Source organism: Etheostoma spectabile, chromosome 4 (assembly GCF_008692095.1).
Source record: "Etheostoma spectabile isolate EspeVRDwgs_2016 chromosome 4, UIUC_Espe_1.0, whole genome shotgun sequence".
Taxonomy (NCBI): domain Eukaryota; kingdom Metazoa; phylum Chordata; class Actinopteri; order Perciformes; family Percidae; genus Etheostoma; species Etheostoma spectabile.
The window spans coordinates 2942967-2958492 of NC_045736.1; the positions used below are offsets into that span (position 1 = coordinate 2942967).

The 15526-nt window shown below is 38.3% G+C and overlaps 2 protein-coding genes across 3 annotated transcripts in view; both read right to left on the reverse strand.

The window, feature by feature from the left end:
- The window catches only part of dnah7 (dynein, axonemal, heavy chain 7), a 170550-nt gene extending 158643 nt beyond the window's left edge, over window positions 1-11907 (reverse strand). Inside the window, 16 exon segments of the mRNA XM_032512912.1 lie at window positions 4481-4660; window positions 5251-5397; window positions 5543-5767; window positions 6064-6142; window positions 6434-6561; window positions 7089-7361; window positions 7790-7969; window positions 8108-8291; window positions 9235-9354; window positions 9884-10009; window positions 10182-10254; window positions 10400-10580; window positions 10878-10953; window positions 11138-11318; window positions 11470-11566; window positions 11839-11907. Of these exon segments, the coding sequence (XP_032368803.1) occupies window positions 4481-4660; window positions 5251-5397; window positions 5543-5767; window positions 6064-6142; window positions 6434-6561; window positions 7089-7361; window positions 7790-7969; window positions 8108-8291; window positions 9235-9354; window positions 9884-10009; window positions 10182-10254; window positions 10400-10580; window positions 10878-10953; window positions 11138-11318; window positions 11470-11566; window positions 11839-11907 (2319 nt within the window).
- A 1236-nt stretch (window positions 11908-13143) lies between these two features.
- The window catches only part of esyt3 (extended synaptotagmin-like protein 3), a 26661-nt gene continuing 24278 nt past the window's right edge, over window positions 13144-15526 (reverse strand). Inside the window, exons 20-24 of one of the 2 annotated variants that reach the window (XM_032512927.1) lie at window positions 15031-15162; window positions 14799-14904; window positions 14427-14476; window positions 14168-14217; window positions 13144-14126 (exon numbers count right to left, since the gene is read on the reverse strand). In XM_032512927.1, the coding sequence (XP_032368818.1) occupies window positions 14178-14217; window positions 14427-14476; window positions 14799-14904; window positions 15031-15162 (328 nt within the window). In that variant the 3' untranslated portion in view covers window positions 13144-14126; window positions 14168-14177. Of the gene's footprint in view, window positions 14218-14426; window positions 14477-14798; window positions 14905-15030; window positions 15163-15526 lie in introns of both variants that reach the window. The other variant, XM_032512926.1, reaches the window with a different exon arrangement.

A 15526-nucleotide genomic window follows, 5' to 3' on the forward strand; every position in this document is an offset into this window, starting at 1 on the left:
CGTGTCTTGCACTGAGGAGAGGCTTCCGTCGGGCACTCTGCCATAAAGCCCCGACTGGTGGATTGCTGCAGTGATGGTTGACTTACTACAACTTTCTCCCATCTCCCGTGCATCTCTGGAGCTCAGCCACAGTGACCATTGGGTTCTTCTTTGCCTCTCTCACCAAGGCTCTTCTCCCCCGATAGCTCAGTTTGGCCGGACGGCCAGCTCTAGGAAGGGTTCTGGTCGTCCCAAACGTCTTCCATTTGAGGATTATGGAGGCCACTGTGCTCTTAGGAACCTTAAGTGCAGCAGAAATTTTTTTGTAACCTTGACCAGATCTGTGCCTTGCCACAATTCTGTCTCTGAGCTCTTCAGGCAGTTCCTTTGACCTCATGATTGTCATTTGCTCTGACATGCACTGTGAGCTGTAAGGTCTTATATAGACAGGTGTGTGGCTTTCCTAATCAAGTCCAATCAGTATAATCAAACACAGCTGGACTCCAATGAAGGTGTAGAACCATCTCAAGGATGATCAGAAGAAATAGACAGCACCTGAGTTACATATGAGGGTCACGGCAAAGGGTCTGAATACTTATGACCATGTGATATTTCAGTTTTTCTTTTTTAATAAATTTGCAAAAATTTCTACATTTCTGTTTTTTTCTGTCCAAGATGGGGTGCTGAGTGTACATTACTGAGAAATAAAATGAACTTTTTTGATTTTTGGAAAATGGCTGCAATGAAACAAAGAGTGAAAAATTTAAAGGGGTCTGAATACTTTCCGTACCCACTGTATATAGATATATTTATATATCTATATATATAGAGAGATTTTTTTATATTTATATATATATCTATATATATATAGATATATATATATATATATATATATATATATATATATATATATATATATATATATACTATACTGTGTCTATATACATTTACACACCCATGTTAAAGTTGATTAAAAAGAGGAATAAAAAAACATCTTTTGGAAATTGATCTTAATGCCTCTTAAGTATACACACTCCTATGTTAAATTCCCATAGAGGCAGGCACATTAGTATTTTTAAAGGCCAGTTATTTCATGGATCCAGGATATCATGCATCCTGACAAAGTTACCATGGCCTTGGGAATTAAACTAACCCCATTTCATCACATACCCTTCACCATACCTAGAGATTGGCATCGTTCTATTTCAGCTAGCTTAATAGCAGGTTTGATTTGCATTGAGAGATGATCTTATGGAAAGTTCCCTATGCCAAACTCTAAGTATGGAGAAGGGATGTGATGATGTGGGGTTATTTTAATTCCAAAGGCCACTGTGTGTGTATATATATAGGTTGTTTTCAGAGTAATTGAACTTTTGGCATTGAAAAAGTTCAGGAAGACTGAGTAGCGTTCATCACAGAGGTCCTGATGGGTGATGTTATCAGGTGGCTTTGGGAGACCATTATCAGTGGAAACAAGAGCGCTGGTGTTTTCTTGTCCCTCACTGATTGAGGGATGTTTTCGCAACATAGATGACATTTTTATACTGGTGCTGCAGGTGTTCAGTGTACATGTCTTTATGCATATCCATATCCATTAAGTCTTTTGTGAATGCATTAGAACAGTTGTCCATATGTAAATTTAAATCCCCCATCAGGATTAACTGAGGAGACATTGCATTTAAAGCAGTAAGAACAGTTGAAAGTTTAGGAATAAACCAAATTGATGGTTTAGGTGGTCTGTTCAATACTGCAATAATGGTGGGTGTGGGTCCTCTGAGTTTAACAGCTAGCAGTTCAAAAGAGGTGTGATCAGGCACATAGAGTGGTGTCAGTTTCACATTCTATCAATAGAGCAGTGCGAGACCACCTCCCCTCCAAAATAAGCGGGGTTTACAGATGTAAACAAATCCAAGCGGGACTGCTTGGTTGAAGTCGAACAAATCAATTCTCTGCTGCCACGTTTTTGTGAGACATAGAAAATCCAGTTTATGGTCTACAATGAAGTTGCTGACGAGAGAAGCTTTGTTGGTAAGGGATCTTATTTTGAGTCGGTTTGACTGATGCACATCCAATCTGGGCAGACAGGCAAGCACAATATGGTCAACTCGTTGTTCAGGCTTCAAATGACCTTGATCAACAGTTCAAAGACAGGGGATAATTGTTTTCCATCCTTGCAAGCCATGTAGATTCGGTTGCGACGATATCCTCGGTGGACGTACTTTGGACGTCCGAGAATGTCACGTTGGCACAGAAGCTCCACAGGAGGTACATAATTCCCCCATAGCTGGTAACTAACATAACTGGTGCGGTTTGTACTGCTGGTTGTCAGTAGACTTGACTACAGTAAAAGTGTCTTTCCAGTGTCTATACTACTGTTGGTTTGTAAAGCTCTGGATAGTTTAGGGCCAAAATACCATATATAGTTGATCTGCTGCTACATTATGAACAATGCAGACCCCTTAGGTTGTCTTGGACAGGTCTCCTTTCTGTCCCCAGAGGTAGAACTAATCATGGGGAAGCAGCGATCCGTTTTTGTGCACCACATGGCCGCACCATCTCCCAGAAAATGGCAGGGTCACTTCAACTCTGTTCTCTGAAATCAAGCCTTACTGTTAGTATCAGTAATCCCAGAGGTAACACTGACAGTTATAGCAGTAGTAATAACAGCTGAGTGATGGAGAAGTGCTTTTTCCTTAAAATGCAGTTAACACTACAGCTAAGGGCATTAAGCATACAGGTTTGTAAGAATCATTGGGAACACCTCTCCTCTCCTGTGATGACACATGTAATTAATAACACTGATAACCTGCTTCCCATTTAAATATATCTGATCCAGAGTCTTAGCTTTATGGATGAAAGCTTACTGGCGTTGTTAGAACTGAGTCACTGTTAATCATATTAATATTACCTGTGAGTGCAGTTACACACTGCAATGTGACAGCAGTGTATTTTATTCTCCTGCTTATTCTGTTTTATTCACTTCTTACTCATTTTCATATTTTTCTTTCATCTTTCATCTCTAAAAATCCTATTTATTGGTGTTTTCATATCGCCTTGTGTTTCTTGTATACAGCTTGTACACAGCTCTTTGAATTTTTTTGTTGTTGAAAGATCCTACTCCAACAAAAAATTGTTATACAGATCCTAATAAAAGTTGTCTAGCTTTAACACATCATTATAGACAGATACAGAGATGTCAATCAAACTGAGGCAGATGAGTGTGTTTGTGAACTTTCATTCACACGTTCACCTCTCTCTCTCTAACAAACGATAGCACATTTTACATAAATGCCGGGAGGCAGACACCGTCTCCACATTTAAGAGTAGGCTTAAGACTTTCCTTTTTGATAAAGCTTATAGTTAGGGCATAGAATAAATATGTTAGGGAGTAGTAGTTAGTCACATAGTTTCAGATTTATCTATCATATAATCAAGAATATAATAGACTAAAGGGAGACTTGGCATACAGCCCGATCGGTTGGGGAGAGTTCTAGCCCGGCCGGGCTGGAGCTCTCTTACCTCGTCTCTGGTTTTGCTGTAATAGTTTTAGACGCTGGGGACTTATTTTGATACACTGACTCTCTTCCTCTATCTTTCCATCTTTTCATTTATGTGCATCCATGGCCAGAAGCTTGTTACTAACCAGCTCTGGGGAGTCATTCCCCGGAGTCCTTAGTTCTTTTTTCCCCAGCAGTTCCCTTGGATCAGAGAGGCTCCGAATCAGGGTAGCAGCTGTCGCCATGGTCCCGTTACACGTTCTGTGATACCATGTTCAACTGCTACACTGCAGTGCCCTGCTACGTCCTGCTACGTCCTGCTGTGCCTTGTAATGCCGCACAGTGCCCTGCTATGCCATGAACTACTACAAAGAACTGCTACAAACTACTAATTTTTTCTATTTTTTGCCACTCTTTATTCTAACCCCAACCGGCCCGTCAGACACCGCCTACCAAGAGCCTGGGTCTGACCGAGGTTTCTGCCTAAAAGGAAGTTTTTCCTCGCCACTGTCGCACTGTTGCTTGCTCTGGAGGAAACTACTAGAACTGTTGGGTCCTTGTAAATTCTGGAGTGTGGTCTATCTGTATAGTGTCTTGAGATAACTCTTGTTATGAATTGATACTATAAACAAAATTGAATTGAATTGAATTGAATAAATGCTATGTGGACAAAGCAAATTAAAGCAAAAAGATTGGTATGCCATATGATTGTTTTATGACATAGGGTATGTTTAAAGAACAAAATCTATAATTGCATGTGTAGGCATATGTGTGCAACTTTCAAAGAATCCAAAAAATACAGAATTTCATCTATTTGTGGGCACACGCACCCACCATGAGTTCACCAAGTCTAATAGAAGGTTCCCCTTCAGGACTTGAGCGGCACTGTAGCTATAATGAATATAAAATATGTCCCTGCTTAGAGTAAAGTGTTTCATGGTTGAAAAATTAAACTTTTACATAATGTACAACTGTACATCAAAAAAAAATTCAAATGATGGTACCTTGTCGGGGTTTACGCCCGAGAGCGGTCCATGGAGCCACTGCTCATTCTGTTTTAGGAAATCAGTGGCTGTCTCATAGAGGCGCAGGAAGGGTGTGAGCTTGTCCTGGATCTTCTTCCGCTGTGGGTACTGGGAAACAGACCAGCCATAGGCTTCCTCCTCTAGATTGAACTCATTTATCTTTCCAGAGTGCCAGAAATGTTGAAAGAGATGGAAGCAAAGAAGTTCAAAAGAAAGAAAAAAAGACATACAAAGAAAAGATAGATGGATATATACATGAGTGTCAATGTTTGGATGACAAAAAAACTCATAAAGTTCTACAGTCAATGCTGCCCTCTAAAGGTTAACTATTTTAAAGCACATACTGTAAATCAACTTCAAATGCAATGCATTAATCCACTGTACAATAAATTTGTATCGTTCAATCACAAGCATGTTTATCCATGAGCGCCAATTACATACAAACAACCTCTGCTTTTAGTACTTCTAAAATCAAATAACATATTCAGCCTTGAATCATACTGCAAAAGCAGATCTTACATGCCAGTGTATGGTGCCCTTGTACTTATACAAACAAGGACACTTTATGCTATTGGTTTTATCATGGTCTGGGTATCAGTATAACTTAACTTTGTCTGCGTGATTTATTACAATTTTGGCCTACTGTCACTCTCCATTGCTTTTATTAAACAGAGTTGTTGCTATAGATTATAAATTGACTTCTTTTTTTCTCTACTCCTATACTTGTTAGCATTGAAATCCTCATGTACCTTTCCCGTGGCTAACTCCAGTTTAGCATTGAGGGCCTGGGATTTCTTTAAGTACTTGCTGAGATCCGTCAGCTCACCAAAGGTGGTAAACTCCTCCACCTGTGTCCAGTAGCTTTCCAGATTTTCCACAAAGTCGTCGCGGTACATCTGGAATGCACACACAGAAATGCCTTTTAGCAATAATTTTCATTTCACATTCACAATAATAATTTGGCTCAACAGTTGTGATGCAAAAAAAGAAATCAACAGACCAACAGTTTGACAGATAGTAAAGTAGAGTAGAGACACAGACCTTAAGGTTACTCTGATATTGCTCTGTCTTTTCAGAAATTATATGTTGGTGTTCCTTAAAGATGGATGGCATACGCTCAAGCCACTGGATGGTGTTTGTGTTGAGCTCCATGTCCAATGGTGAGAGGGTGACAAAGTCCATAAGGAAACACAATTGTGTGTTGGAGTCTGCCAATCTTTGCTCCAACAGAGGCATCTCTGTGGTCTCCACCTTATTCATAAAGGCCTGGATGGGAGTACAGGGCAACAACAAACCTTGGTACAGTACTTCACGTCCTATTAGGCAAAATGGTTAATACTTAAACATTTTTTATTAAATTAATTTAATTAATTAAATTTAATTGCTGCCACTGCCACAGTCCAATAAATAGGCGTAAACAAACATGTACAGTTTTCAACTATTATTACTGACTGTATCCTTAATGTGTAATGCCATGCCTAGCTGCTTTGTGGACAAATGTGCGAGGGCCAATTGTATAGCAAAACACTGCCGGTCTATGTGACAAGCAATGGGTTAGTTACCTTAAGCTCCATCAGGTTTTGGGTGTCAGTTGGTGTGCTCAGTGCCTTCTCTGCAATACTTTTAAATTCATTACAGAGCCTGTGAGAGGAAGAACATTCATTTAGTGATTGATAACAATTTAATTATGGCACAGCCGTCAGAGGCACCATTGGGATAGAGACTAACACAACACTGGGTCTAAAACCAAAAAGGGTACTACTGTACATTCCCTAGGTTGGAAATCTAAAGCTTCTCTATACAAATTTCAGCTGTATTTTTCAAACAGAAATCCCTGTCAATTTTACTTTTAAAATTATAACTTATAGCTAACTCTCTTGCATTTGACATTTTTGCATGGATATGGAGAGAAAAAACGGCAAACCAACTGACTTCTTGTTGATTTCCTGGTGGTCCTGTAGCATCCGAGTAACCAGTTTCTGCTGGAGCTCATGAGCACGCTTAACAAGTGTGTGGATGAGCTTATGGGACTGAACCTCAAACATGCCCAGGCGTACCACCTGAAGCCCAAAGTACTGGTCAGTAGCATCAGTTAACATCATTCCGGAAATTACTTTTTAAATAAGCATAGAGAGTGGAAAAGAGAGGAAAACTTTTTAGATTTCCAATTGTTTAGGTATTAGGATTTATTAAACAATCTATAGCTATCATTTGGAAATAAAGAGTAAAGAAAATAAAATGTGACAAATAAAAATGTATCGATTGATTGATTGATTGATTGATTGATTGATTGATTGATTAACTGATTGATTGGTTGGTTAATTGTTTGATTAATTAAGAAACATTAGCAACCTCATTGTTGTCACTTAACATTCTACTTGTGTACTTTTATTTTACATTTTAAGTTTCTTTACACATCTGGGTTAAATGTAAAAGTAAAATATTACTTTTATACCCATCACATTGTAATTTCCGGTGACTTCCACAATGCTGATCAAATGGACTTTATTGTCCCCAAGGGACATTTTTTTATTCACAACACTGTACGTTATGGACAGCACTCACAGAATAATGGAAGTACACATACCTTATTTGATGTGTACTGAATCTGGTGAGCAAGCTGCTGGTAGTGAACTACCTCTACCATGATATCCTGAAAGCAGTGCTGCTCACTGAGGAACTGATCCACATCTTCCTCTGCCTGCCTGGATACCAGAGTGGCGTATTTATCAAACTCATGGATATACTCCTTGGGCCGGACACACTCAGCCCAGAACACACGGCGCACCTCCGCCTGCTGGGCCTCAAGGATCTCTGGTAGGATGATGGGCTTTAGGGTGCTTCCAAACTGAGAGCCTGGCTGGAAAGACATGACGTAGGGTATAAACCCAAGTTGTATTTTGCAATGCAATGATTAGCTACTGTGATTTTAAAAATACAGAATAGGGCATCCAGACATGACTCCAGGGAAAAACTCCCAAAGTTAATGTCATTCACAATGTGTTTTAGTAATAACTAAGGCAATACTGATATAATACAGAGTTTATGTTGTTTTAGAGAGGTTTGGATTAAATGTCGTAATTATTTTGGAGGCTAGAGATTGTGGTGCAGGTGTGGTTATAATTTTGTTCACCCCATTTATATCAATGAGGATCAGCCTCCAAAATGATCATAAAGATGATTCAACGCATCTTTAAAACAACAAAAACTGAACATAGCAACCTTCATAAATGGAGGATTTATAACAGGGGTATTATACCACTCACACACACACACTTTTCTTCTTACCCACTCAAAGTACAGCTTGGTTTCCACACGCGGTACCATGCTGATAGACCTGATCATGAGTTCATAGACGTTGAGGAGGGCCTCCTCATACAATTTAAGTTTGGGCTCAAATTTGATCTCCCTGTCCTCCAGGATCAGATGCAGCACAAAGCCTGGGTGCTCATAGGCTCGCTGTGACTGCTAAAATGATGAAGAGCAAATCAAAACAAGGAAGATTAAAAGTGCAACTTTTAGTGTCCACCTGTTCATCTATGTCAAAATCCAAATCCAAACATCCAAACAAATTATTGGTCTGAAGTTTAGAATACTTTCTCCTACCGGGTCTTGGGAAATTAGGCGTGTATAGTCCTTGATCGAGTCTATTGCAAGGTTCTGCAGCTGAGAGGTCATTAGTGCAGCAGCACAGTTGAAGAAAGACAGCAGTTTGGCCTTGTTCCTGGAGGCCGGCAACAGGTCATACTTGCTCCCCTGATAGTAAATGTTGTGCACTTCAGGAAACCAACTGATGTAGAAAACCGCAAAATCAAATGTAAGATTATATTCAGAGAGTGTGTTAATGTGCATGCTCAAACTACAGATGCAAATATCAAATAGTCCAATAAATAAATAAGAACTTGAAACTTTTTGATGCTAATGGAGGAACTGGGGCATAAGAGACCACTGCAATAAGTGGCTTGTTGATTTGTAAAAAAGAAAAAAAGTGTAGTGTAAAAAAGTAAAAGTATAAATTAGGTAGGAATAATTAATGACATTAATGTATACTTGAAGTGCCAAAAGTAAAAGTACTAATAATGCAGAATGGTCCTTCAAAATTATATATACTGTATGTACAGAATATATATATAGTTAATTTAAAAATGGTATTAAAGTCTGAAAAAAAGTACTGCAAAATTGTAATTTACAATGCTTGAGTATTATTGAGATTATTTACATTCCACCACTGCTGACTGTGCTCTCAGGTAGAGCTATCATACAGGAATGATTATTAATATAGACATTCTGTGTTGCACCACCTCATTTTATTCAGTTTTGTGAAGGTCTGTAATAAGATGTGCATAATTTAATAAGGTTGGGTAGATATACAGTATTTAATAATGTTGTGTTATACAGCTGGAGTACTAATAAGTAAGAAATGTGGTAGTACAAATCTAGGATTTACAAAAACCATTTGGGGGTTGTAGAGGAGACATGTATTTTCTGATGTAATAGTTTATGGCTGCCACTCCATGTTACTGCAAAAGAATCACTATTTTACAAATGGCCACTTAAAGATGTCTTTTGTTTGCAAAAGTGTATAGTTCTGAACCACAAAAATAGGATGCATCAATCATGAAATTACTATTGCCCTTCAATAATGATCGCTTCCTGCAGTGTACTCAAAAGTACTCCTGGTTGTTATTTAACTTAGCACATGAGCACGTTGGTGTTAATATATGTGGACTCACGTTTTGAGGAGGATTTCTCTGGCATTTCCAACATGTCTGGTGACAATTTGCTGAAACACAGAGATCTCCATGGACTCCTCTCTGTGGTGGAACTCCTCTACATCTATCAGACGGAGATTTCTGAAAGCATATAATCAAGGAGGGGGAGATAATAGGCAAACATGGATCTAATAAGGCGCTTGTGTTTCTTTGTTCTTAAAAAAATCTGTCCATGTTTATCCCTGCTAAACAGTTTATACAAGGTGTAATGCAAATATGTTAAGTATATGATGTGTAAATATCTTCAGTTTTGCTGTTATGTTATGCCATTAGTGTAATAATATACCCACAGTTACACAATTTGACTTATATAATTTAAAGTAACATTAAATAATGCATAATCGGCTGCCATGATGCATAATTAAGTTTATTGTCTTTACATTAAGTGGGTCACATATGTGCTACCGTCTACTTGTCACATGCTGTAACCCTGACTTAAGTATTATAGATTTACAGATATTAAAAATATTCAAAATGTGTTGTTTTTGTCCTTTATATTAATTACTTACAATTTTTGAAAAGGTTAATTTGACCAAAGTTTATCAAACTCACACAGCGCATTCATTTGGATTTCAATTGCAGTAAAAAATTTTCATCATGGCATACTTACTTGTAAAAGACATGCCAAATGTACAGCACATTAAGATTAGTGGGGTTGATAGAGTGAAGATTATCCCTCATTTTCTTTTGGGCATGGACAAAGGAGGTGTTCCATGTTTTTGGCACTGACTTCACCCTGACGGTAAAAAATAACAGAAAAAATATGTTTCACAATTCTAAAGGCTTTGAGTCACTGCTTATTAAAACTCAGGTTTTTTTGTGTACAACACAAACAAGGAATCTCTATGTGTCCTGGTCATAAGAGCCTTGCTAGATGCAACATTCTCTGTCACATCCTGTGGACTTACTCAAGTCTGTGAGGGAGTAGATCTTTGGCTTTGTCCTCATCATTTTCATCTAAGTCTTTGAATGTGTATTTCACTGCAATCACAAAAAAAGAGAAAACAAACAATATTTTATTAACTCATTCCTATGCATCACACATCATCCAGTGCCTTAATATAGTTGGGGTAACACTGTTAATACAATACTACTACTTCATGAAACTTTAAGTGTAATGACATACAGATTGCTGTCTTGACACTGAGCATGTAGTCCTCCTTAATCTCATCCACCAGCAGTTCCATTGGTTTGCTCAGGCTCTTCAAGTGGCAAGGTACCATGCCTTGAATGTTCTCCAGCCAAGAGTCCATCAGAGGAGCCACATTCTCCAGGTCTATCCCTTTCTGGATGTAGTAGTTATATCTCTGACAGGACAGCATATTACAATCCATTTTCAGGAGCGACACTCACGTCGAACAATTGTATTTTTTTGGTGGCAGTGCTGATTACAAAACAATGTGCATTTTTGTATTGCTTGGCCATGGGAAAAGCAAGTATATTAACTATATCCATTACATAACAAAAAGGCTACCATATGTGTGTCTTGTAAAGATTGTGTAAAAGAATGATGGGCACAACGTCTTCATTTTGGGCACATGCACAACAAAAGAGGGCCTGTTATACAATATACTAAAAAGTATCAAGTGTGTATTGCATTTCACCATTTCATAATCGTTCTTCGCTTTAAATTTGGAAGAGCCACATAGTGGAGCGCTGCCATCCTCCTCCTCTTGCTGGCTAAAAAGAGAAACAAATTGGCAAAACGGGAGTCACAACAATTGCCTCTTTACTGTTATACACAGTATTTCCTATCCTAAGCGGTGTAATTTTGTCTCTAACGGATGTAGAGAATGATAGATATACAGATGGAAACGGCATGACAGACATATAATTAAGCTTTATAAAATATAGAGTAAGTCACCATATGAATTTAACGAGAGTTTCACGGAGATTCTTGCGCTTCTTAATGAGTTCTGTGCGGGAGCTGCTGCAACGCTTGGCGGCCCCACTGATGTGCACTGCCTTTCTGCTCTGGAGCAGGTTCTGACCTCTGCCATAACTGTGACTTGGTCTTCTGTCCGCACCTTCATTGAGCCCATCTCCTGCAGAACACAGGGCAAAGAGTTCAAACAGAAAAGCCACAAGTACCGCAACGAGTCCTTAAAAAATACAGCTGTGTTTGAGTTAGCATTAGCTAGACCTATATTTTTTATCTAACTGAAAAATATTACTAACTCAAAAGTTTCAACTCACTTTTCACAGCTAGTACAGTTCCTTGAGATTTCTGCTTGAGTGGGGGATAGACAGAAAATGACGGTTTTGTGTCCATCCACGGCCTTTTTCTGTGGACCTGGACAATGAAGTGAAACATTAGCTAGGTTGGTGTTAACACAAATGTAAAAGTAATATAAGACGCTAACCTTTTTTTTTTTAAATTTTGTATTGTCAAGTGTTCATATTTGACTGTCTGAAAAAAGTTAGCTTAGTGCTATGGTCAATGGTTAAGCTAACTAGTTAAGCTAACGTTAAGTGGCAAATACAGTTAATAACGTCGCAGTCAGATAAAAGTTGCACTGATAAAAAAAAAAAAAACAATGATAGAGATTTGTTCTCTTGACTTACCTGTGGTGGATTTGGTGGTAAGAGTGTTAGACTATCAGGAATATTTTTTTTCTTCTTGGGTGAACTCATGTTGGCTCTTGTGCAAAGTTTTCATAAGCTAACGCTGACGCTAGCGCCTAACGAAACCCTTGTGTCGTTGCTACGGCCGTTGCTAGGGCAGCAACGGGAAACTCGCGTGAACACCTTAGCACCTGTGCTTTAAATAAAATAAAATAAATTAACCTTTGCTTTGTTATTTATAGATATAGATAGTCATAGATATAACGCTACAATATCAATAGTAGCACAACACAAGCAAATTAATAACTGTCAGTATTCTATCAAACAGCGTAAAGGTAACACTTAAAAACGGTTTGTCACGACTTGGGTAGGATGACGTTACCGGTTCGATTGTTACGTCAGCTAACGTGGCTGCTCAACTTCAAAACAAGGTTACCGCTTGGAATTTTGCTAACAACATTTAATCTAATTTCCCTCATATGCTGTGCCTTAAAATTCACACTGTGATGATAACCCTGCAACAGTATTTGATGTTGTGTAGAAAACTTCCTCTCTCGGAGTTTCCATCTCCATGGGAAGTTTCAACGCCCCTAGCAACACAATGTTTAGGTGCAGAGAGCCTAGTGATGGAATAGTCCATTGTGTTGTGACTGTGGGGTGGGGGGGGGGGGGGGGGGGGGGGGGGGGGGGGGGACACTGATGGCGACACACTAAGCGGACGGTGATGGCAGGTTGTAAATTGTTGAAGAAGAGTATATACATATATGTTAGAATAGAAAGATAGTTGTATAGGACTATTCTACAAATTGTATTGGGTTTAGTAGTATACACACTTGATAAACCGGGGCGGAACTGACTCCGGCCGTAGCTAGGACTTCTTGGGGTCGCGAGGGGTCAGGTAAGGACTGTAGTCCTGCACACTTTGGGCAAGGTACCCCCAACTTTTCCAATGGAAAAAGGGTCCATAATCAAGGGCTTACGCATTCAAGCAACGCATAGACTTTATGTAATGGTGTGTAAATAAAGACAACCAGTCACTCTCACTAAAACAATTTTGAGAGAAAAAAACATTTATTTTCTTAAAGATGTTTATTTTGCTATGAAAATGTTGAAAACAAACGTCACAGTCATTTACAGTGCCAATTCAAAAACACCAGAAACTGTAAACTGGCAATACATTCCAACTGTGGAATAATTTAAAAGTACAACAGATTGAACAGTTTACCATTAGACCAAATTCTTGGCCAACTTTTTACAATCAACAGCAGTCAACAATGTATTTAGAATCGATGGCTACCACAAGTCAATGGCAGTCAAGCTAGAAGCCTCCAAATGTATTGTGAAAATAGTTTGGTTTTTCCAAGTTAAATTCTACACACATGCAGAAAGCTATTTTATGAATACACTTTATGAAGCTTGTTTGTGAGAGTTGTGAGAGTATTTTAAATGTTGAAATTGAACATTACTTAAATACCAGGTGATAAATCTGAAGGGTTAGGTCTAAAATATGTACTCACTCCCTCACTATTGTCAAGGTGCGCTTAAGAGAACTTTAAATATTTGTCATGTGCCTTGCTTGGATGCGGTTTCTCTTCTAATGAACCAACTTCTTTATTAGGACTGCTCAGTATTTGGCTTCTTCTAGCTGTGAATATGTATATGTATATTAACATGTGCAACCCATCCTCAATATGTAATGACTCCTGCATTGCAACAAACACATACCTATTAATACGCATATTAACACCAAAAAAATAACTTTGGCTCAGCTCAATTTAAAACCAACCCTCCCACAAAAAATATCTACATTAAAGAAATTATCTAATTTCTTGATAAAGTATAAATACAAACATGTTCTGATGAATTAGGGTACATTATACACTATGGAAAATAAATGCTAAGAAATTGCACTATTATTCAGAATTGTTGTGTTGTGCTTGTCAATACAAATAAGCTACTTTAAGTTGGATCATAAAATGATACATTGCATTATCTGGGATACCAAAAGCATGTTTATGCATAAATAAGCATGAATATTTTGTTATATCATGGGGGATATCTGTAAGTGGGACAAATGCATAACAAAAACTTTATTTCAAGTAAGACCCTGAGTAGGAGTGTTGTATGAAATATTACTATATGTGCCTGCCAGTGTACAGCCTTTGACATACAGTGCCAAACATTTCCAGTATCTGACATGGGTTAAGTGATGCTTTGGGAAAGCCCAACTTGGCCACAATGATAAGGAAGACAAAGAAACATGCCGCTACCAAAGCATTTATCCGGCCTGCATTTGGCCTTGCAGCTGCTTTGAAAACAGAAGTTCTACAGCTCTGCCCCTAGTTGAATTTCTTCAGCCCAGGCAGTGTGAGCTCATACCTTAAGAGGAAAGAGAAATTAAATATTCATATTATTATTATTATTGAACCAAATGAGCCATGCTTCCCCCAATATTCAATATAGGATTTCTATTGACCAGAAAATGTACACCACAATGACATTACAAAGTACTGGAACTTCAATTCAGAATACTTCAGCTAATGTTTACCCAAGTCATGGAAATAAAAAAAGAAAACTGGGCCGCGTACCATTCGGTGATGCCTTTGGCTATATCCAACTGTGAAAGATCTAGCAGCACCTGTGGACAGGAGCAGAACTGGAAAATTCAGTCACTTATCCAGACTGAGTTGCAAAATGCAAATGTGTGACAACCACTGAAACCAAGACATTGTTTTTGCAATATATTGTGTATTATTTCCATAGAAATGGCTTCAACATATTGTATGTTTGAAATAAAAACTTTACACTGAACCATAATGAGCTTAAGTTGGAAATATTTGTCCCACCAATGACACCGTTGGACTGCATAGAGCATTAAAACTGCCCATAACCGTTTATATCTTGTGAAATGAATGAACGAAAAAACAAACAAACAAACTGTTGCAAGTTGTTTTGCCCACCATGCCAATGTCCTTACTCTCCCGTGAGTGGAACATTTTGCCATTTTTAACTGCAATATCCAACTTCCTGGTTTGTGCTTCTTGAAGTGTAACATCGAATTCAAACCTGTGAAGAAAGAGAAATGGCAGAAAGATACACATTCCAGACACTGTCTCAACCTCTGAGCCTTAAAACATACAGCAGCTACAAAAAAAGCTTTTCCCCCCCATACAGATGCATGATGAAGTTTACTTGTGATTGAAGAGTGGATTGACTGTCTTCTTCTTGACTTGTGTCCTCTTGCGGTGAATCCAGGACTGGTCAGGGAGAAAATACAGGCGGACGTAAGAGTCTGTGCCATTCTCGCTGAAGCGGAATAGGTTCCTGCAGGCAACGTACATTTGAAGAGAAAATAATGTATATGTTAATTACAGCAATGTCCTTTTTCTACTGTTGGACTCAGTCACAGCATTTAAACAAATGAAATACTACTAACTATTATATATTGTATTCTCAAAACAAAACTGTGGATGATGTTCAACTGAGAACTGAAAAATAAATTATTCTCAGTTGATTTTCTCTTCATAATAGTCAAAAACTGATCATATGATGGTGGCATATATTATTGTGTTCAAAATAATAGCAATAACATCACTAACCTCAAATCAATGTTTTGGTAGAAGTGATATTTCTACATGGCAAATAATTTACTAGTAAGTGCTGTAGAGTCATAGAAAACCAACAGACC